The sequence below is a fragment of the Bombus vancouverensis genome, chromosome 17 (genome assembly GCF_051014615.1).
Source record: "Bombus vancouverensis nearcticus chromosome 17, iyBomVanc1_principal, whole genome shotgun sequence".
NCBI lineage: Eukaryota > Metazoa > Arthropoda > Insecta > Hymenoptera > Apidae > Bombus > Bombus vancouverensis.
In genome coordinates, this window is record NC_134927.1 from 6,995,365 (window position 1) to 7,019,301 (window position 23,937).

Below are 23,937 nucleotides of genomic sequence, written 5' to 3' on the forward strand. Positions count from 1 at the left end.
AATATTTGTAGAGTAAAAACAGATGAAATGAAAAATTATGATCTAATATGTATTTATAATAACACTTTATACATATATATATATATATATATATATATACGTATATATAAGCATTTAATTACTGTAAAATAAAACAAAATTGAAACTGTTCTATTTAATACTTTACTTACATACCATATTGTATCTAAACATAATATTTTATGATTTCACTATAATATGTAAACTGTTATTCCTAATACCTAAGAGATGCATAAAAAATGGACAAATTCTTTATTTGAAATAAATGTAAAATATGTACATATGTGATATTTACACGATACATGTTGTACAAGTTCAGGTTGTAGTATATTTACATTTACATTTTAATGAAAATACAACATATAATAAAATGTTTTTATGCAATTTAAATAGTTTTAAATTGATTTGTAGATCGAATATAATTCGAATTAAATATTAATTTCCAATGAAATAATATATAAATTTAAATTTATGTGTTAGTAATGCCATCTCTGAATTGTATGAAGTACTCAAATAGTCATATCGATAAATGATACCGTTAATTTGTTACAATAGCCCGTAGTACTCATATATTTCTTAGTAAATACAATGTTTGCTGTAATTTATTAATTTTAGTGATTACCTTCTTTTCTTTACTTTTTTCTTGTAAAATATGGTTAAGGACTACACCTGAAAGGAAACTCATGTTTTTGGAAATGTCATTGGCATGATTGTTTATCCACCATTTTGTTTTGCTGTCGTCCTCAGAGTTTTTCCTGGTACCGTGGCCTATTTTACAATGAACTAGATTGACTCAAATTTCGAAAAATCGTAGAATCAGAGAACGCTCTGTGTTTTCGAAGAGATTTGTTTTTAACGGATTTGAGTCAGTTTTTTAATAAATGTTCTCATTATGAGAATTCGTGAAATTTCACCTCGAGTTCTGACCCAACTTTCCTGACTTCTTTAATCAAATGGCGATTACTAGATAAAACGAACAGTTTTCGCGTCATTTACCACGTAAGTTTAATATTTTAACGATTCTACTTGGGTATAATAGCGCAAATTGTTTAAAACTAGTCGAAAAAGATCGTTTTAGTTCTTGTTTATTAATATTTCATATCATTCAATATTATTAACGTTTTGTGTTATTGCAATTTGTGTGATATTTTTGTTAACTATGAGGGTTAAATATATATGATTAATACAGTTTTCTTACTGCAGGATGTCAGGTCAGAGTGGAGGGCATCGCTTAAGGTTGTCCAAACTCAACGATCAGCTGACGTGCAAATTATGCGGTGGATATTTCATTGATGCCACTACTATCATAGAGTGTTTGCATTCGTGTATGTGTATTCTTCTGTCGCTTTTTTAATCCTTTTGTCTGTGGTGAATAAATACAGTTTCATCATTGCAAAAGGGTTAAGCGATGATTCCAACATATTGATGTAAGCGGCGATTAACGTCGCACTACAGTTTGCAGGAGCTGTATTGTCAAGTATCTGGAGAACAATAAGTATTGTCCAATATGCGAGGTGCAGGTGCACAAAAGTAAACCACTACTCAACATTCGCCCAGACCACACTTTGCAGGACATTGTGTATAAACTGGTACCAGGATGCTATCAAAGTAAGTTTTATTATTAACAAAAGAATAATGTAATGAAGATACATTTAAATATTTATATTATAGATGAGATGCGATGTAGAAGAGACTTTTATCTAAACCATCCTGAAGCATGTACTCAAGCAACATCTCCAGAGGCAAGAGGAGAACCAATTGAATCGCATATATATTCTCCAGATGAATCACTTAGTTTATCATTAGAATACTTTAGTCCATCCAAGGACATCAAAGGTATAGCTGTAAAACCTTTATTGAGGCGGTATCTTCGCTGTCCTGCTGCAGTGACCATTTTTCATTTACAAAAGCTTATACGAGCTAAGTATGGCTTAACTGATGCACATAGGGTGGATGTAATGTATAAAGAGGAACCACTGTGTAGTAGTTATACATTGATGGATGTGATGTATATTTATCATTGGAGACGAGTAAGTATCAACGGTCTATTGAAAATATTTGGAAATTCTAATTCTATTGAAATTTTTTCTATAAACACTTTATCATATTTATTTCAGAAAGTGCCATTGCATTTAAGTTACAGAATATTTGAATCTTCTCCAAAGCGAATAAAACTTTCTGAAGATAATGTCAATTATAAAACAACTTTACTTCATGCTGGAATTGATTCCATTGAATCAAAAGAAGAAAAATCATTAAAGAGGGAATGGAAAGAAGTACAGTTGAAGATTTCTGAAACTGGTATTATGAGTATTACAGATATAACGGACCAACAATTTAAGAAAAATACAAAAGTTGAAGAATCCATTACTAGCATTGAAACAATAAATACATCAATAGTTGAAGAAAATGATAGTAAAAATAACATACCTGAAGTCAGTGAAGGAAACAAACCGTCTTCAGACAAACAAGACGTTAGCGGGTCTGATAATTCTTCCAAATTAAACGAATTTGGTGAACAAAAATGCTCCAATCAAACAGAAACTGTGAAAACGAAAGGAATAGAAAATACGATAAACCTTAAATATGAGGAGGAATCGAAAAATCGATCGGATAATAACAATGTTGAAGATAAAACAATTTTACAGAAAAGTATTCAATCACAAGGGATGGCACAATATGTGAGTGAACATGAAATTAGAAATAATAACATTGAAAATAAAGATCAAAAGGAGTCATCAAGAAATAACAATAATATTATCGCGGATAAATTGGAAAACTCTAAGCAAAATTCAAGAAATGAGGTAAAATTTATAAATACAGGATCGAAAATCAATGCTCTAAGTGTGAAATTACAATTCCAACCGAAAACTGGACAAATTAGCAGTAACAATGCTTCTTCGAAAAAGGTTACGAAAGATAGGAAAATCACACCACAGTCATCTAAAAAGGTAGACGTAAAGATTACTGAAAACTTAAAATCTACAGAGCTGAAAAATTCTTTTGATCCTTCAAAAACACAAGTAATGACAAATAATGGCGGGGTTACATTAACCAAATCATTAGTTCCATGTTCAACAAAAGCCATATCACAGAAAGCAGAATTACTGGATGCCACAGAACCTGTTTTATCAACGTACCCAAGTACTTCAGTTAATTCTGAAACGAGAGAAACGGAACTAAATGTAAGAAATGTGCAATCAACTGATCAGAAGGAAGAATATTCTTCTCAAGGAGAAAGTATTATAGAAAAAAAACCATATGTATCTGAGCAGATTTCAACAGAATCTTGTCAAAGAACCAATGGACAAGTAAATACACTTTCCCAAAAGTCGTACACTCAAATCGAATCGTTATCAAATGATAATCTCGCATCATCAAATCTTTCTACATCACTACCTATGTCTGTTGGTAATGGAATCAATCCAATTTCTACGTCAACAATAAGTCAATCTACATCTACATTTCCCTATATGGTCCAGGATTTGGTAAATAATACTATGTCGAAAAATTCTCTCAAAAGTTTGAGTACATCGACGACGCAAAAATTATCCTCTACTGCAATCTCTGAAAATGAAGTACCTACATCTTCAGTATCAGAAAGTTCTACAGCATTTACTATACCTTCCTTGAACGTTTCTTCTTCTTTGAAAAGTAGTTATCTAAGTCCAAGTACTTCAAAAGAGTCCGTTTTGAAAGCGAATTTGGAAATAACTAATACATATTCAGTGCCTCCTTGTCCCGATGCTATTCCAATCTCTTTGATGAAACCAACAATTCGTAAAAATGAATTAATTACGAAGGGTTCTAATTTAAATGAAATTTGTGCAAAAATTGGAGCCTCTGGTTCAAAAATTAACGATATTTGTGCTAAAATTGGGGAAAATTCTAAAGAAAAGAACAAAACGGAAGTAAGAAGTAAATCCGATATCCCAGATTTATTAAAAATCGGGAGAAAGAATGGTTCGCCATCAATCGCTATTGATTCCAGTAGTAAACAGCAGCAACATACAAATATTCCAAATGTGCCCGTTTATGCACCTAATAGTAGTGCAATCACAACAGAGAGCAAACATATTTATTCAAATGTAAAGGACAGTCTTAGGGCTACTTCGTTAATAACTACTTCTCCAATGGCTACGTCACACTCTTTACAGAAGGTTCTTTCTGTCTCTAAAAAGCAAAGTCAAGCAGTAGGTTACAAGACTCTTCGTGATCCTCCGAGATGCTGGAATCCTACACTTTCTAAAAACAATTATGTAGCAGTTAAAAATCAAAGTAAAGAGACACAAAACCAATTACATCAAACCACGCTTTTCGAAAGAAGTAAGACAATTCAGTCTAAACCGGCTAAAATTTTTAAAATGAGAAACATGCCAAGATATTTGGGTAATCCGGCATCTGGAGTGAAGCCAATGTACGGTATTGGTAATGAATGTAAAGAAAAAGAACAGTCGACAATGGCATCAACAACAACTACAAACACATCTAGCAGTTCTAAAAATGGGAACTTGAGTATGATGAAGATAGATCCTAAAACTTTATCTCCAATTGTATCAACAGTTAATTCACCTATCGTTTCACCACCTCCATATTCTCCTAGTGCAAGGAATTACCCAAATCCTCCATTCTCAAGAGATATCTGTAGAAGTACTGGTTCGCCAATATCTCCAAAAAATTCTCCAGTAAATATGCTTTCAACGAGTCCTTTTATACCTTCTCCAACACCAAATATGAATCCTGGGCTAATCTATCCTCACTTTCCACGGCCATTTCCAGATGCTACTAGATTTCCAAATCCTTTGATACGTTCACCAATAGGAATTCCATCTCCCAGTGCCTTCCATAGTAATTTACCCCCTTCAATTAATAAATTGTATCAACGATCTAGTTATATTCCACAAACTACTGGCTTTTCTCCAGTTTCACAACCCCCAACAGTTCAGAGAATACCACCAAGCACCTATTCTTCACCTAAGTCACCTAAAACTACCTCTCTAACAGCAATTTCTCCTGCATCTTACAACTTGGTCAAACCCGAAACACAAGCGATTGCAACATCTCTTGAGACTAATAACCTGCTTCTTCCAGAAAATACATCACAGGAAGATGTTAGTGCATTTAATTTGTCTAAGACTGGAAATTTTTGCAACACGGAGGTTGTTAACATACCGACAGAGACAGTTCGAAATTCTAAATCAACTTCGCTTTCTCCCAGTTCAAGTGTTGGACAGAATAAAAATACATCGATCGTTAATTCGAAAACTAAGTTAGAAACGCCTCCATTGGATGCAGGCGATCAAGATCAAAATAAGGAACGGTTGGAAAAGGAAGCTATAAAATGTAAAGAACAAAATTTATATCTATCAAAAGGACAAAATTTGGAAAAGAGTCAATCTGATGAGGATAGTGACAGTGTAAATACGAAAAAAGAAAAATCTCCTCCACAAATTAATGGAGATCTCACTAATGAAAAGAAGGACGAAGCAATAACAGAAAAAATTACAGAACAGAATGAGCAAAATGAAGCAGAGATAGTACAAGTTTCAGAAAAAGTTGTTGAAAAAGAAAAAGTAGAAGAACCCAAAAACGAGAAATGTGAAAAAACCGAGGAGCAACAGAATAATTCTGAGATTCAAGTCAACAAAACGAAGACATAAATTTTGCATTAAGCAACTCATGCATGTTGTATGTTCGTTGACGTATGAAAATATTGGGACATTGCTACATTTTATTTTATACAAAATATTTTGTCGAATCGTAATTCAACATATTTCAGATTCCTGACAAATTTTTTCACGCTGCTAATACAAAACGAATACGTGTTGTTATTTTAATTATTACGATTTTTAAACTGCAAAGCATTAAACATATTGAAACAATAGTATGTTTAATGTATCACTAATATTTAAATCTTTATCTTACATAAAAGTTGTAATAATTAGAAATACATAACACATGTCTCTCCCTCTCTTTCTCTCTATCTCTTTTCTGGTTTAAACAAAAAAGAAAAAATGAAAGAAATGACTAAATATATTCAAGGTCACGTTCGACATAAGGGCTGTATAAAGATTATATAGAAAACGATACCGCGTATAATTAATCATATTTATATGAGGAGTTTTTATAAAATAATTTCACGCAGTCCGTTAGTTTACATTATTTATCATATTTCTGAACAAATTTTATTATTTGTTTCTTAATATATCTTAGTCAACTAAATATCTAACCAAAGCCTCGAGAATTAATCTAATGTTCCAAGTAGATTTAGCTACGATACACTTTTTCGATTGGCTCTTTTTTCGCATATACCCTCTTTTTAAAAAGGAAACAACTATAGTAAATTGCCCGAGGCCTTATCACAGTAATCTTATATATGAAATAATGTTAGGAAATCGAGAGCAAGAGAAAATCGTTGTTAAATGGTTTAAGAAGATGAGAAAAAGTATTACGCTATATAAGTGATTTCTCTCTTTCCAGCTTAATTAGTTAATATTATCGATGTGTCGCATCGCACCGAATTATTAAAATAGCACGCATGGATAAGAAGTCCACTATTAATTTTGATAAGTGCCGGAAAGAAAGAAAGAGTTAATGTATAGATAAATTTTTAATATTGGATGATTTTCTTTTTCCTTTTAGATACATTTACTTGTAAATAGTGTATAATGATTCAAAGAAGTCTATATCACGTATTAGATATAAAAAAAATTATCGATTATTAATATAATTTGACACGCATATTTTTAGGTATTAAGGATGTAACGATAGTATTTTTTGTCTAATACGAGGAAGCAATTTTTAGAGAGATGCCTGATTGTAGAGCAAAAAACAACGTATTTTTAATAAGTTATTAGTTGTGTGCGCGCGCGACTCTTTTGTATACAAGGTGTACCTGAATGAGTGAGCGAGTGAAAAATGTGTGTGTATAACTTTGTGTAAAAAAATTTCAATATCGAAATTTTAAATTTCAATATCGAAGTTTTCGAAATTTTGTTTTATTTATAACAAAACGTTGATCGTCGTTTGTTTTGAAATTTATGTACATGTTTTACGTATGTTTGTGTGCCCGCGCGCATACTCTGAAGCGCGCGCGTTATCAATACAGTAATAATACTACGTAAAGTAGATGATGTTCTTTTGATTATAAAAATATAGTTGATTATACTTTACACGGTCTGTTGTTTGTATAAGATTTTACCATTACACTTATACGTACAAATATTGAGTTTATTATTAAACGATTACTATAATAATTGTTGTGTAAATGTTAATATACATAAATGTTATAAGTTGCTGATAATTATAATTTATAGAAACTCACATTGTAATAGAAATAGCTAAAACAAAAATAATTCCAAGGAAATTTGAAAATATACATGGATCATACTATATGCAGCAAATCAATAATTTAAAGATACAGCTAAACATTAGTAAGCTTCTCTGAGTATCTGATGGCATCTTTGAGCTTAAATACCAGTTCTTGCAACTGTTGTATTGTACATGAAAATGTTACATGATCTATTGTTTCATGTTTTTTAGTACTAAGTCGCACATGATAAAGAGGAACACCTAGTGAATTGCATGTGTCCAACTGAAAATGACTTTCATGAATAAGAGCAAATAAAGCATCTGTTAATGAAACGATCGGTGTTCTATTCACCGATCAATTACCTTGACACAGTAATCTAAATGCCAGTCTATATCAATAATGTGAGGTGGATTATTGCCTATCAATTCCAATTGAGACTGTATTGCCTTTTTATTATTAATGTATACTTCACATAATTTCGTAATTCTTTTTTCACCAATATATACAAGATTTAAAAAACTTCTTAAGCTTTCTTCATCTAAATCATGTCGGGTAGCCTCTATAAGTAAACATACCACATCAGCAAAAACCTTTTTTGTTAAAATTGGTTTCGCATCAGATGTTTTGATAGTGCCTGAAATTTTATTAGTTTCAATAATTATGTTAATTAATCTTATTTATATTTGGCACTTACACCAAAACAAATACTCACATTTTATTTCTGAAGGATTTTCATATATATATGAAGTAGCCATTCCTAAAATTTGTAGAAAGTTATCGTCAGTAACAATATTTGTGTTTAGAATATTAGCAAGACCATCAATGGTGTCTTTTGATAATTCCATCATTATATCCTGAAATACTAAATTCACTTAATGATACACTAAAATCAATTGAATAGTATAACTTTCAAATAATTTAATTGCTTTTATAATATATGTCCATTGGGATGACTTCATTTTTAGAACTATGGAAAATATATAAATATTCAACTAAATTTTTAAATATCGAATAAAAGTTTCATAAACATGATATGTGAGGTTATCTTTCATAATTGCCAACTATGTATGTTATCGATTTTCAATATCTGACCTATTATAATAATAAGCGGTAATAAATTGAATAACTTTAATTTATTTAATTTACTTTGTAAAATATGAATATATCACAGCTAATTTTTATTAGAACCAAGAAGAGTATAGACTCTACATGTATTTATGTGTGTAGTCACAACTATAACATATTTTAATTTTTGTTATACTTGAAGTTTTAATAAATATTTGTTATATATATATATATAACAAATATATATATATATATATATATATAACAAATATATATATATATATATATATATATATATAGCATATATAAACATATATATATATATATATATATATAGCATATATATTTATTGTATAAAAAGAAAAAATATACATTGAAAATAAATTATTATTTATTTTAACCAAAAACTTTTTTCATATGATAATAGTAGCCACACACAAGATATTGAATCTACTGTCAAGTCTGGTAACTCATACTAGAGATGAAAAAATAGGAAGATCACCAATAAACATAGACGAAATTCAGACAACAGTACGCAATACGAATTATCTGTTTTAGTGCTAGATCTCTTACTATTACTCAGAGAAAACGAGCCGAGATATACATAGTTCGTCGGTTCGAATAATCGATTCGATCCAAGTATTCGAAAGATCCAAGCAGCGTGAAAGAATCGAATAACTTGAACGATCCGAACAGGTCGTATACCTTTTGTACAAATTAATTAGACCATCGCATTCGCTTAACGCAAGGTATAAACTACGTGTAATGTACGAAAGATGTACGACCTATTCAGATCGTTCGAGTCACTTAACTATTTCAAACCGATCGAGACAATTCGAGCTACTCGATTCTTTCGAGTATTCGGATCGGATCGATTATTCGTACTTACGAACTGAGTATTCGACGGTTGAGATGGTCATCGGGTTTCTGGGGCACCGCGAGGTCGGTAAGGTAGGTACATATAATACATTATCAGAAGATTACTTTTTCTCTAATAGTGGATCCGAATATATTTTGCTGATTATAAACATAATTTATTTGACTGTGATCACGGTAAGTGGTATGAAAATTCCAAGTAATGTTTGTTACAAGAAAATTCTGTCGAATGACGAATTTTGAGCAATATTGTGTATTTGTTTTAATAATTATGTTGATTCAAGCAATACTTTACAAAATTAAGGAGACACTTTATCTAAGTAAATATAAAAATTGAAATTTCTGCAACGATCGATTTACGAAATCAGGAGCGGAAGAATAAGCGTACGCCTGCGCCACGTCCTGTACGTAATCTGTTATTTCAAGTACTCGTGCGAAGCGTACAGTATTAGAAATTAAATATGTAGTTCAATTTTTACCAGATTTTTCATACAACATCTTAAAAGTGATTGCATAAAACGTTGCACGAAAGATTTTAGCAAAAATGCGCAACAATGTAAGGACTACAATAAACGATAAAGTTAATCGAGAGAAAGTGTAATTTGTTATATTATTGCATCTCTATTTGCTCGTTTCGATATTTGTCATTCCATTCTTCCACGTTTCTCATTTATTTATTTATATGTATATTTTTAATTTCAAATTGTGATAATAAAACGTCAAAAATATTAACATAAAGATATTATTATAAATTGATTCTCTTGTAGGAAGGATCAGTGTTGTACTTGTTACTAGTGTTAATCTTATGCGCAGAAGTATGTATGACAAACGCGAGACATTTGATTAAAAAGAGAAATTATAGCGATCAAAGCGTGAGAGGTTATTTGGCAGAGGTAAGGAAACTGTAAACAAACATTTATTATTAATCTGCGGATTTTTATGCATTTATGGGAAATTTAAGAGTGAAAAAATCCAGAGATGGCACGTAATTAATGCAAACGAAATATATGAAATATCAAATAAGTGGGACACTCCTAGGTGATAATGTTCGTATATCCGTAACCGGACATTTCCGCGTATACTTCTTGTATGCTTGAGGTTACTTCGTTTTCATTCTGCAGATTTCATACATCACATATCTAGGCATTTTCAGTGCAGAATCCTCAAAACCCTTGAATCATTTCTAACAATCAGCAAATCAAAAATTGTACCACCTTCGCTCTAATCTTTCTCCTAGTCTTTCAATTGTGTTTACAAAATGAATTTCCAACGTGAATTTCCATAGATATTCGCAGTCTATACATTATTCATGAGTTATGAATGAATGTCTGTTTCTAGCGGACTTGTTGGTGGAATGAGGTCTGCAAAGAAGAATTTCACAGCAAATTCCGCTGCCGTTGTCCAAGATGGTCCTATTGTCGTGCTCCTGGCAGATATTACGACGCTCATTGCAGTATAACACGTACAGGCTACATTTGGACTCAACCAGAAACTTCGTTGACGCTCGAAGTTAATAAATGAGTGCTTTTTGTAAATTCTTCTTTGATCGCACTTATCCAAAGATCAATCAAAAACTAGTACAGTAGGATCCCAACTACGCGAGGGATAAGGCTGTTTGGATGAGAGAATTTACGGATAATAGAACAGTTACTCTCCTGATGTTCATCTTTACGTATGTATTAAAAAAAAAAAAAAAGAGAGAGAGAGAAGGGAGGAACATAAATATCAATAATAGCAATACAAACAATGAAATTAAATATAATTCTATTAAAGATTTATGGGCCCGAAGTTCTTTTAGCTGTTAAATCACACAACTTTTTTAGCAGATCTAATTCGGTAAAGTTACATTCCATTTGTGACTGCTACCATCTTAACTCTATTTCTAACGCTTCAAATATGTACTTGGAAACGTTGAGGAATATCATTGTCATTATATTCATGTTTCATTTCATTGCCCGAAATACACGTAATATTAGTATCATGGCCAATCGAAGAAGATTCATCACATTGAAACCATTCTATCAGGTCGGCATTATCATAACCTCTATCAGTTCGACGGAAAACTAACTATTATACTAAGAAGAAAATTAATTTAACGTTGAATTTGCTTTAAACACTCGAAAACATTTAAACATGTTAATGGTAAATCATGTAAAAGTGATATTTTCTAACTTGCTTTCCTTAAAAAATTTCATTATTTAACTCGCCTCTTAAAAGCTTTTATACGCAACGACAACTTTCAAACACAACGATCAATTGCATTCAACGACGCAGATTTCCAAGCGAAGCTCGAATGTGCATATATTTATCTTCTATTCTCAACGAAACACTTTACACTGTTGCCGGTTGATTTTGTTAATTCTATATTAGGCGTTTACAGTAATTATAATAAGTAATGTAATGTTAAATATATTGAATATTATATTTATATTGTATACTATATCGTATTTCGATGCGCAATTTCATTATGTATTTTAAATTATCTTTTGCATACATTTTATTGAATGTGTATTTTAAGACCAACATGTGTATGCATATTAGTTACATGTTTAAATCATATACCCATAAGTATCTAAATGTTATAATTCAATTAATTATATTAAAAGATGTATTTTTGTTATCCGTGAATATATTATCAATGTATCCATACTATGGGATAAACTAATTTCAAATATAATTATCAAGTTAGACACAGTTTTAAGTAATGTAATTAAGAAAGGCAAAAGACTTAGATAAAAAGATTTATTTGCTAATACTCAGTCAAATATTCTTTTAATTTATTTAATTTTGCTATTTAATCGTGACACATAAAACGTATTCTTCAAATGTATGCATAGAATGTTTACAATAAAAATTATAATAAAGTACAGTAAAATTTGATGCAAAATGTTTGTCGAATGCATTATCTGATAAATCTTATTCTTTGTTTCGGTTACATTATTAATTATATACATTAATTTATATGCTATTACTTGATTAAAAATCTTTACACCAGTGCCTAGCATAACGTACTAATTGACTCGAAATAGAAGATGAGAAAACTAAAAATTAATCATCCGATGACTAGTGCTTTGCAAGAAATTAATAATAAATAGAAATTAATTTACGTAGAATGTAATTTAAATTAATAATAATTTTAATAAATTAAAAATTGATATAAGTTGAATGTATATACACGTTAAAAATGATAATTACTAATTTAACGTCATATAAATATTAATTTTAAATATTATAAATATGTATATAGTACGTTTCTAAAAATATATAATCTTTTACATATCGATATCCTTTCATCGTATATGTATGATAAAAACTAATACCTACATATATTTTCATGTAACATATGGCAATCTTATTTTTCTAATACATCGTCGAATTACATTATTTTTCACGTTGCATGATTCTTCGTGTGTTCTCTTATATTATTTTTGTGTTTTATATTAGATAATTTACTTTATCATTTATATACAAAGAGAACAATAAAAATATTGCTAGTGAATTATTAATCAACGTGACAATATTATTTTAATTGTAATCAGGCAAGATGAAATTGACTGCTTCAGATGACGTTGTGGGAGAAGTCATGAATTCGTTGTTCCAAAGTAGTCAATTTTTTCCTCATACAATTTTTCGTATTAAAAAAGGTATGCACAGGCGTCTTAGGATATTAAAGTAACCGAGATACACGAAACACCCTGTATTAATTAACAATACATATATCCTTTTCTAGAAAAGTAAATGAGACCTAAACTAATGCTTGAAATAAGTAATATAAGTGATGTAGAAATCAGCTCCTATAAAATATATTACAGCTTTACACATGATTTCTGTTACGAGTTATTTGAAGAAGAAAAATTCATATACATCAGTTATATAAGAATATACATTAACTCATATGATCTTTTTTCATTAATCATTCTTATGCATGATATATATTTTTAGATAGATTTAGATTTTATATTATACAATTACATAGCAAAATAGTAAATCTTAGAGTAGCTGTACTGCGTCATATAATTTGTACTATACCAATGATTAAATAATGAGAATTATTATATACAATTGCACATAATCACGTTAAAGTAGTTAACGATTTTAAAAATATTGAAGATCTGGTTCCAAAAACTAGAAATTAGTCTCCCTTATTGCATTCAATTCCATGTTTACTAGATATTTTTGGATATTTTTGTTGGAAATATGAGATCTCTTATGCCTTTTTTTGATAGAGTTTCATAGACTTACGTTTTTTGATTCCCGATAAATCATATAAGTTTAAAATCAAAATAAAGAAAGAAGAAGAACAAAAATTTGAACTTTACAAACATTTATAAATTTAAAATAAAAATGTAATTATTCATCTATAAAACAAATCTTTTTAGTTCAACATATGAGCGTGATAATAATATTATAGTAATATATTTCAAAATGCAACTCGAAGAGTTTCGCATAATATGACCTTATTATCTCTACAACCTCATGGCAGTGAGCCATTAGTAATCAACGATCGAGCTAGTAAATGTCGTTACGTAGCATTTTATAATCGTCCCTTTATATCAGGACTTCCTAGACTATGGATCGCAACCCCATATGAAATCGTGTAACAGAATTATGGGGTCGTGAAAATTTTCGAGATCGTGGATGCGGAAAGTTTAAGAAGCACTGCTTTAGGCTCATAAATAGATTGCCTATTCCTTTGTACATATTCGCTCTAAATTTAATAGCCACATCCTTATAATTGACGAAGTTACAGTAAATTTTGTAAATCGATATGAATCGTTCGGTAGCAGAGTCAAAGTAGTTAAATATAGTTTTTCGCTTTATTCTTCTTTCCATTGTCTGTTCTTTTAGATCGTCATAACTATTATATCTATTATTACATCAAAATCCGAATTCTATTACAGATAAAAAAAAGCCTCGATAATCAACTCCTGGTTATATCTTGAGAGACATTAATGTACTTTGTTACAAGTTTAACAATTTTCTAAAATCATTACTTTGTAATAACAAGAAATATAATTATATTTAAAGAAATAATATTAAGGTATTTAAAATACCATTAAATAATGAAATCTAAATGTTCGCGTGCTGTTAAGCTGGCGAATGATATAAACGAAAACGTTAAACTAAAAAAATTATAGAGATTCTAGTAGAAACGAATAAGAATAATTTTATAAAATTTCTAGTCGATATATTCATCGTCATCATCGTCAACAAATTTAATATTTTGATCATAAAAAGATCCCTGCTTTAGGCAAAATGTTTCTATACCATAATCTGGATTTTGAACATTTAAAGAAGCATCAATATCTCTGCTATTTAATTTTCGTACTTGAGAAAAGCTTTTTAAAGGGCTCCCTGATAATTCTGTCATAGGAATATTTACTGTGTCCTTTATGTTTGTAATTGACTGAGTGCATTCCATTAACTCTTTATATTTACAAGACATATTTGTTATATCCTCATCTTGATTGTTAGGAATTTTTTTTTGATTACAATTCTGCTTTATCTTTGAAAGATCTTTTTGTAAAATTCTGTTCGGCGTAGAACATAGTTTTCCTTTATTATTTTCATCGTTATTCAGCATATTTATAGGGCTTCCAAGAAGGCTTTTAGAAGAGTTCGATTCTTCGCTTGATTCTTCATCTTTGCCTAGACGAACCCTATGAAGAGCAAAGCACATTAATATAGAAACAACTATTTTAAAAATAATTTAAAAAAAAAAAATGTCTAATCAATATACATACATATATTGGGGTAAATGATGTTATTGCGAATTCAATCAAGCATAGTAAATAAATGGTAACTTGAGGCAATGATCGAACGCGGAATCGCAAAATTTTACATTGAAAGGATTGATTTTAGGATTTATATATGTTTATTAGACATTTTTTACTTCTCTTTGTGAGTGCTATAATCCTTTTAATACTATCCATAGTTACATAAATTACGTACTACTACGGACTTACCTCCGGTTTGAAATAACACAGTATTGTTTATGTTCGAGGATACCAGATACAGATTCCATGCTTACTTTAATACTAGAATCTTCTAGAAGTTTTTGGACAGGAAGTAATTTTTCAAACGTTCTTGTTCTGAAAGTTTCAGAGATTTCACTCCTAATTAATTTCTATAATCCAAATTTTAGCAATAGTCTCTTTTCTTTTTAGAAATATTTTTCATTATTAATATAAGACATAAAATAATATAAGACATAATATATATTAATATAAGACATAATATAATGCATAAAATTAATCCATAAAAATATTATATCTGTAAGTCATTTGCAAAGTAATAATAGGTATATGTTTTTAATATTTACCCTTGTTCCAATTCAAATCCAAAATCTTCAAAACTAGAAAGTTTCATTCTTCTATATTCGGAAGGTGTTAATGCAGCACCTTCAGTCTCAAGAGCCAAAATAGAATTTCTCTTGCTTCTGTTGATAAACAATAACATATAATTATGTAATTAATAATATTACTGCTAAATTAAAAAAAAAAAGGTTACTAGTTACCCTAAGAGAAGATCCTCTGTGTCTAGATGTAAATCCTCGATTGGTGGAATCCAAACTAAAAAAGCAGGGTCCATTCCTAAGTAAGATCCTGGAACAGCACTAGCATTTGCCACATTGTAATCATAATAATCCAGTTCGAGTTCTGAATCAGGATTTGTTAGACTAAATTCCGATCCTGGACCTTGTAGAAGTTTTTCACGATTTCTTCTTTCCTTTGTTTCTTTCCCACTTACCAAAATTGATGGACTTGAAATAACACTTTCAGGTGAAGATTCCTATGTGTTAAGAAAGATACAAAACAATGAACATTACACATATAATTTTTCTTTAAATTTTATAATTTCTTAGATAAAGAAATATTTACTTTTCCTTCTGAATAACTAATATCATTATTTTGATAAATTTTTGAGATGCTATTACTTTTATTATCTTTTAAGTTACCATTTTCCATTTTTAATTCTTTCTCTTCTGAACCATCATAATCTATTGTTTGTAACCTATATAATATATCAATAATATTGTAATTAACTTGCAATCTTTTAAATCTCTGTTATATCAATTAAAATACATAATAAACTCACTTTACGGGATAAGCATATTTAACTTCTGGTTTATGATACACGAGAATACTGGAAGCTGATAATAATTTATCACAGTTTGACTTTATTGATGTGATTGTTTTGTCAGAAGAACTTTCCAACGTGCTATTTAATTTTAATGTACTAGAACTCAATGTAGATTCATCCTTGCACCTACATTGAGAAGATATGTATATAATAATAGAATTCAAATTTGATCTTTTTTATTGTGGAACAGTTTTTACGATTTTCTAGAATTTTAAAATAATATTATTCTTACCCTGTTAAGGTTTCAATACTATGGTAGTGATCTTCTGTATTACTTAAAGTCTCCTTTGGAGCAGATTTAGTGGTTGTTTCTATCATAGAGATAACTTCGGAAATGATTGTACTTGTAGATAGAAATTTTGATCGATCAGGCATTAGTTCTGATTACAAAAAAAAATGAATTTGATTGAGATTATAGGTACGAAACAGTTTCTAGTAGTTATGAAAATTATTCATTTTATATGATAAGAATAGTGCTTAGACTAGTGCTTAGATTAGAATAGTGCTAAAGAATAGATATAATTCCTATTGTGATCATCAAAAAGAAGAAAACGGTCAACAAAGAAAGTAATAAACATTAATATAAAATTAATATTAATGAAACATTCAATAATTTTATCAAATAATTAGATATTAAAAAATATATATAACTGATGAAAAATGTCATAATATTGATACCTGAAACATCATTGAGACTATCCAAATCCTCAGCAATACGATACTTTCTATACTTTATAATAAATTGTAACGCCAAGAAAATAGAAACTATAAATATGAGTATCAAAAGCAAGGCAGTTGCTAAATGTGCTGGTTTCCAAAAGATCCATTCTTCTTCAACGTTCGTTAAATTTGTTTCAAAAGGCACAGTGGTGGTGGTTCTATTTCTTTTTAGATACTTTTTATCTATAAAGACGAGGCGTTGCAATTAACTATTTTTAAATAATCTACTTTAAAATAAAGTATGCAATGTTTTAAATTACTATGAAAAACATGATTCTGTAATAATTATTTTTACCTAGTACAGCTGCATGAGCAAGAAAACCACCGATACAAGCATCCCCTGATGCTACAAGTTCATCACTAAAAAATTCCAGTAATAAATTTTGCCCAGAGCTGATGAGTGTTTTCACAGTAAATTGCATTTTATCATATGTAACGTCGATTAAAAGATCTGCATTTAAGGAATTCCCATCCCGAACACGAAAATACTGTCCTGGGCAAGGAAATTGTAATTGATCTAAATGTAATCCAATTATAAAATTCGCCTGCGCCTAGACAAATTAAATCAGACTGTAGACTATTGATGTTATTATCTGCGGTGATAATTTATTATTTATTTGGCATTTATTGATTATTTATTTTCTTATTAGTTATTTAGTATTACTTGCAAAAGCCAGAAGGATCGGCCAGGACAGGCTTGAGTATTAGCTCCAAGGATTTTCCTGTAAGGTTGATGCTTTAATACAATACGACATCCACATCGACACTGTAATCCAATGTCAGCTACAACTTCCGGCTTTGTTGCAGCCAAAACTGCACTATCGCATATCGAATTCTGAATTCGATTATGCCATGCTTCATTTTTAGAGGATACTTCCCAAAATATTTTGCCACAGAATTCAGTTTCTATTGCCTTTCCCTATCATTTGATAAATAAATGTTAACTTTAGTGATTTTGTCATCCCTACTAAGAAATTGAACATACGTGTATAATAATTATTTATTTGGATTTCGAATTAACCATGTATTAACCAATTGTACTAACAACATTAATTGAATCTTGCATTAATAAATAAATATTTACCTGGCAAAATCTTGCTCCATATTTCGGAGGTGGAGTGTCACAAAAGCGATATCGATTTCGAATTCCTCCAAAACACGAGCTACTGCATGGGCTCCATGGACTCCAAGGTCCCCAACCAGCAGCATCACTTTCTAAATAGAGCAATATTGAGCAAAAATGAAGTATTAAAGAAATAACTTGTATGTTTCTAATATTTATACATAATAAAATGTATTACTAAGATGCATTATAATGTATGTTTTCAGGACTTTCTACATAACTTCGACAATCTTAATTACTATCTTAGTTGTCATGATAAAAAAAAATTAAGCTATGGGAGTGAATATCATCTCAAGGAAATATCATATGATATTTTAATAATAATAATAACGTTTTTAAATGAAATAACATATTTTATCCTTTATTATTAAAATGATGAGATTAAAACGCGTTCAACCATGTGCCATACTATGACCTTGAAATGACCTGGACCGAGAATTCCGCAAGTAAATGACTGAGGTGGAAGCTCACAGAAAATGAATTGCAGAAACAAAATCGTACTATTTATTATTTTAACGCGTGCTTAATGTTCCGATAACGGCAGCAGGTATAACAATGCGTATTTCCAACGCTTATAAAAGCATATTTTCGGTTACAATAAACAGAGTTGGGCATGCATTAGTTTTACACCTAAATAAGTTTATTGAGTTTAGGGGACTTGTTATGAAACATCCTGCATATGTACGTAGAGATAGATATAATGTTAATATCATACATGAATTGTGAAAAGTTTGAATGTACCTTGGAGAGGGAAGGTGGGTATGCAGGACATATTAACATCCCCCATAGCGCCTGTGACCGCCTGGCTAACATAGACGAAACAATATTCGACAAATTTTTCTGTGAAAAGATCACAATCGAAAGCCAAGGAATGCTTGCCAGGTATTGATCTAGATTCGGTGATATAATGAAGACTGGAGGGTGAAGCAACGGAAGTAACATCAGCTTTCAAACGACCATAAACACGAACACGATCACCTTCTAGTCGACACGCAGGATATTCGAAAAGGACGGCTACACCTCCTGACCCTTCACAAGGATATATCGATCTTGCATGAACCGTAAGTTTAAATTCTTCAGACCATTTCACCTGTAATTCAAACGTAAAGTAAGCAATTTATAGCAAAATATTTATATACGTTATTGTTTCTAATATGTTATTTACTAATGTACTGTTAATGTAAGTCACGAAAACAAATTTTCTATTATTGTTTGAAGGATTTTATTATATCATGTAAATAATTGGCTTGGAATAAAATACACCTTTGTGCTAATTACCTTAAAGTACACGCTAGTATTTGGTGCTGTAGGATTGGTACTCGAAGCTTTTAATCTTACAGCATAATTGCCAGGTAACCCGAGCAATTCACATCGGAAAAAAATAGTCTTTGTTGGTAAAAAATCTCTTATTTCTTCATAATATAATATCTGAAAATATAGCACGAAATTTACAAATAACATAATAACTGTTTTATTAATAATGTAACTGTTTTAGAGATAATAATAATCTTTAAAATAGAAATAGGTAAAAACAAAGTTGTAGAAAGATTGTTCATTTACTTGAATATAAGTATTATTCTGCAAATAACAAGCAGTTACGCTAGATCCGCAATATATTAATTGTAGGATGTAAACAGTTACAGGAACATTGTCAGATGGACTGCAGTTTACTCCATTGTATCTTATTGTGGCTTTGACAGGCTTATCTGGGTAAGTAGTAATTTGCTGAGATTCTAAGAAGATTGTTGGTAGTGGCCACTTTACATCTAATATTTTACTTGTCTACAAGCATAAATATGTATCATTACCATTTCAATGCAAATATGCTACGATCATATTATAGAAGATGTAATAAAAAGTACATTAAATATTAACGATATTATAGAGCAAATCCTATAAGTAAAATGAGAAACAATAACAACCTGATGAAGAGTGGCAACAGGCACTGTTGAATTCTCATACTTATATTCCACTCGTAGAGCGTAAACACCGCCACGAGTAAAATACCCGCAGGGAATGATGATTGAAATGGTTTCATTTCCCGAAGGCAACTGTTCTAGTTGAATTTCACCTATTAATTCTGATATGTCTTCAAAAAGGTACAGTACTCTATGAACAACATAAACAGCATGTAACGGTTAGTTTGTAGATCGTACAGTCAAAGGGTAATCGTTTAAAACATTAAAATATTCGATCACTCCTAGAAACCTGTTATGTATATATACATTGTACAAAACATTTTGGGTTTTCATTAGTACTGTAACGAGACACGACTATCGTCATTATCTTGGTAAAATTTGAAACGGATCTGAAAATATACGTTCGGAGGGTTCGGAAATTCAACATTCTCTGAAAATAAGTTACGTGGTACAGAAATTAATCTGTATACGGGGTGTATTACGACATGTGGGACCTACTCTAGGAATAGACAGAAGGCACGAAAATAATGAGAGAAGTTCATATGAAATTTTTTAAAGATTGCAAAATTCTTTGATACGACGTGTGCAAGCATACGCACAGACCAAAGATAGCCATTTCGAGCATCTTCTATGAAGGGGCACATGTTCATATGAACTTTTTTCACTGTTCTTATGCCTCTTGTCCATTCCTGAAGTAGATCCGACATATTATGATACATCCTGTATACGTATTTTCTGGGTGGTTTCAAATTTTGCTATTATAAAAATGATAGCCCTGTCTCATTACAGTGCTAATGAAATTTCAAAAAATGTCGTAGAACGTATTCATGAAAAAATTCTATAGTAACTTCTCGAATATTTTACATTTTAACAATCATTTTCAATAGCTGGCAATAAGACGCAAACTAGCTTACCTCAGTAGAAAAAATTGATTAGAAATATTTTCAAGTGATTTCGAATCTGCATTTTCTTCTTCTTTGAATCCATATTTGTACTTTGTTTTTTCTAACGTTTCAGTCGACTTTGTAACAGATATTGTAAGGTCTCCCGAAAGGGCGACGTGAGAAGAAGGAGAATCAATTTTCAATGCAACAAACTCATCTTCTTCCTTTATCATTGACCTAGTAATATCTAAATTTTTTATTTTATTATTATTAATTATCTAATGATTTGTATTTAACATATATTCACATTAATGAAGTATAAAATTAAATGGTAGATAACATTTTCATTTTTGTGTATGTATGCCTTTCCACAACAATTTAAATGTGAAAAGTAATGAAATAAATTTACCGAATTCAAGGAGGATGATAACTAGTATTCCAAGGAAGAGCCATTTAAATTTCAAATTCATATCCAATTCGTCATCCGTGTTCAATTTCTAAACAACCGCAGACAAGTAAATATAACATTTAAATTAAGAAATTGGAAAATTATTTTTACTTCATCATTTCTACTTACTTTTAATTTTATAAATATTCTCAATAAATAATAATAAAAAAAAAGCCAGATATAATTTCTAATGTCACAGTCAATTAATTTTAAAAGCATTGTAATATTTATAAACTTACAATTTTCTGGTTTATCTGGATGCGAGCATTCTCCTCGTGAATAATTTTTCTCGCATTGAGAGGAGAAGAGTCATAAATGTGCTGTTGCTGGAGGATGCACCACTGCAATTTGCAGGAATCGATATCGAAGGACTTATGTACACCGCAAACTTTCACTATTCACTTCTCCAACATTTTTACACCTTCGCAATTTAGGAAAATGCTTGACAGTACATCGTCTTTATTACCATTAACCATAATGTTAAGCATTAACATCATAATCTGTCTTATTTATGTTTCCAAACTAAAACAATAACGATAAGATTAAAAATTCAACAACTATCACGATACAGTTGCAGCATTTTAATAAATAAATTAAAAGAAGAAGTTCAAACAATGGACTGTAACATTCAAAGTTACACAAACATTTTACATTATTTTTTAGTAAAAATTGCATATCACAGTTTCAATAAAAATTGTGAAAAGCGACGAGCAAAACTCTATTATACATATAAACAATATAACGTACAAACAAAATATTTGTTCAAAATCGTTATAGAAAGTATGCACATATCCCAAAATTAAGGAAAATCATATTATTTAAATGAACTGTATATAGTAATATAGTATGTATAGTAAATGTAAAATAATTAAGAGATTGGCACTATTTTGAAACAAAAAATCGATGTTTAAAAAATATCTTATAAACTGCAAAAATAAGCATTTCCAAAAATGGTAAACAGAAATAAACAGCAAACTATATATTTATTAACATATTTTTCAACAAAACATTTTTATATTTCACTATAAACACCTTTTCTTTTTAAATGCTCACACGACGTCCTCGTTAATGCAATGAAACAATCATAGACAATAATGTATTAATCAAAAACAGAAAAAATCTATAGCAGACTGAATGAAAGAAATGTAAAAGGAATTTTAATCGAGAAAATGTAAGGGTAAAATACGAACGATCCATACGCGGTTCATAAGGCAACTAAACTGTCGGGGTCGACGGCCAGTTCTCTCTCCCTTATTCGTCGGCCCACCCCACTACAAAGGTCGTCCTTTAGGGAAAGTACTCTGACAGAATATCGACTTTAATCAATGAAGGGATTATATTGACCTAAAGTCTGCTAAACGAAAAAGTGCTGTTTATATTATATTTGCATTATATATATATATAGCATATTATAAGTGCAATTGATGCAACGTTAATACGTACCTATTAAAAAAGAATTAGTTGTTTATTAAAAAACTTCTATTTTTAAGATTATAGTTTTCATATTTTTTACTTTTAGTTATTTTCATTATAATGCATACCTACGTATGTATACATATATCTTACAAATATGTTAATTCAGTAAATATATACATATAATCAATGTATATTTACTAATTTCATACCTAAATAAATATAATTACAAGCAATGAAATTTTAAGTAGAAGTATCCTGGATTGTTTAAGGATTAATCGAGTGATTACATAGTCAATGCATAAATCTCAATTTTGCGCATTTTTATTATATGGCATAGGTATACATAACATATAAAAATTCTTAATCTTTATTGTATTGTTTATATCCTATGAAAATATTTAATATTTGTTTAAAAATCATTTTCTTCAAGGATTAATGTAATTTTAAACTATTAACAAAATGTCATCATGACTATTTTTAATATTATTATTCTTTTATTCTGTTATTGTTTTAGATTTATAAATCTTGATATTCTAATTATTTTATTTTGAATAAAATTGCTATAATCGATAATGTTATTAAAGTAAAACTGACTATTACCTTTTACCGCACTCTTGCAGTACGTTGAACTCTTATTACTTTATTGTCTGTTTATAATATAATGACATGTCACTTATCTTTAACGATCCAGGAAACATATCAGCAACTAATTTTCCAGAAATCGTCGTCTCATGTTACATATGCTCTCTGCAATATGAAATTTATTTTATTACAAATGTTAATTATTTCATGTATTTATAAATGTACTACATACGTACATTATGTTACTTGTTTATTACCTACTATTATCTATTACGTGTTTTAAAAACAAATATACTTCACACATACATATTATATATACGTATATATATATATATATATATATATATATATATTTAATTACAATTTAATGATTTGTAAGCATTAACGTTTTTCATTACTTAACTGTAATAATTTCTCAATTTCATTAAATA

The 23,937-nt window shown here is 29.8% G+C and overlaps 4 protein-coding genes and 1 long non-coding RNA gene across 15 annotated transcripts; 3 read left to right on the forward strand and 2 right to left on the reverse strand.

The window, feature by feature from the left end:
* The first annotated feature begins 585 nt into the window (after positions 1 to 585).
* Positions 586 to 7,190, forward strand: LOC117165951 (uncharacterized). Its single transcript, XM_033349481.2, has 5 exons — positions 586 to 1,017; positions 1,222 to 1,343; positions 1,474 to 1,626; positions 1,690 to 2,048; positions 2,136 to 7,190. The coding sequence occupies exons 2-5, from the start codon at positions 1,223 to 1,225 to the stop codon at positions 5,676 to 5,678; spliced, it is 4,176 nt and encodes a 1,391-aa protein (XP_033205372.1). The 5' UTR covers positions 586 to 1,017; position 1,222; the 3' UTR covers positions 5,679 to 7,190.
* A 37-nt stretch (positions 7,191 to 7,227) lies between these two features.
* LOC117165953 (COMM domain-containing protein 3) lies at positions 7,228 to 9,213 on the reverse strand. 8 transcript variants are annotated; one of them, XM_076625802.1, is made up of 4 exons: positions 8,969 to 9,213; positions 8,043 to 8,184; positions 7,693 to 7,964; positions 7,228 to 7,612 (listed from the first exon to the last, which is right to left on the reverse strand). In XM_076625802.1, the coding sequence occupies exons 2-4, from the start codon at positions 8,176 to 8,178 to the stop codon at positions 7,442 to 7,444; spliced, it is 579 nt and encodes a 192-aa protein (XP_076481917.1). In that variant the 5' UTR covers positions 8,179 to 8,184; positions 8,969 to 9,213; the 3' UTR covers positions 7,228 to 7,441. The 8 variants fall into 8 exon arrangements, with proteins under 8 accessions (XP_076481917.1, XP_076481918.1, XP_076481920.1 ...); XM_076625803.1 differs by having other exon boundaries at positions 8,043 to 8,192; XM_076625805.1 differs by having other exon boundaries at positions 8,898 to 8,974.
* Positions 9,214 to 9,681: 468 nt separating this feature from the next.
* Positions 9,682 to 12,554, forward strand: LOC117165954 (uncharacterized). 2 transcript variants are annotated; one of them, XM_076625809.1, is made up of 4 exons: positions 9,683 to 9,827; positions 10,039 to 10,164; positions 10,233 to 10,309; positions 10,610 to 12,554. In XM_076625809.1, the coding sequence occupies exons 1-4, from the start codon at positions 9,816 to 9,818 to the stop codon at positions 10,728 to 10,730; spliced, it is 336 nt and encodes a 111-aa protein (XP_076481924.1). In that variant the 5' UTR covers positions 9,683 to 9,815; the 3' UTR covers positions 10,731 to 12,554. The 2 variants fall into 2 exon arrangements, with proteins under 2 accessions (XP_033205383.1, XP_076481924.1); XM_033349492.2 differs by lacking the exon at positions 10,233 to 10,309 and having other exon boundaries at positions 9,682 to 9,827.
* gogo (thrombospondin-1 like protein golden goal) lies at positions 12,025 to 23,799 on the reverse strand. Of its 3 annotated transcripts, XM_033349482.2 has the most exons (20): positions 23,743 to 23,799; positions 23,525 to 23,671; positions 21,748 to 22,030; positions 21,470 to 21,557; positions 21,091 to 21,307; positions 20,180 to 20,366; positions 19,818 to 20,039; positions 19,536 to 19,685; positions 18,999 to 19,347; positions 18,219 to 18,349; positions 17,799 to 18,053; positions 17,430 to 17,685; positions 17,093 to 17,317; positions 16,647 to 16,794; positions 16,370 to 16,540; positions 16,153 to 16,285; positions 15,789 to 16,063; positions 15,594 to 15,710; positions 15,238 to 15,363; positions 12,025 to 14,931 (listed from the first exon to the last, which is right to left on the reverse strand). In XM_033349482.2, the coding sequence occupies exons 4-20, from the start codon at positions 21,528 to 21,530 to the stop codon at positions 14,451 to 14,453; spliced, it is 3,504 nt and encodes a 1,167-aa protein (XP_033205373.1). In that variant the 5' UTR covers positions 21,531 to 21,557; positions 21,748 to 22,030; positions 23,525 to 23,671; positions 23,743 to 23,799; the 3' UTR covers positions 12,025 to 14,450. The 3 variants fall into 3 exon arrangements, with proteins under 3 accessions (XP_033205373.1, XP_076481915.1, XP_076481914.1); XM_076625800.1 differs by lacking the exons at positions 23,525 to 23,671; positions 23,743 to 23,799 and adding an exon at positions 22,708 to 22,949; XM_076625799.1 differs by lacking the exons at positions 23,525 to 23,671; positions 23,743 to 23,799 and adding an exon at positions 22,699 to 22,949.
* LOC143303849 (uncharacterized) lies at positions 18,309 to 21,405 on the forward strand. The gene is made up of 5 exons (XR_013060506.1): positions 18,309 to 18,397; positions 18,464 to 19,318; positions 19,895 to 19,967; positions 20,143 to 20,356; positions 21,194 to 21,405. It is a non-coding gene; the product is annotated as an uncharacterized LOC143303849 (long non-coding RNA).
* Positions 23,800 to 23,937: the final 138 nt, after the last annotated feature.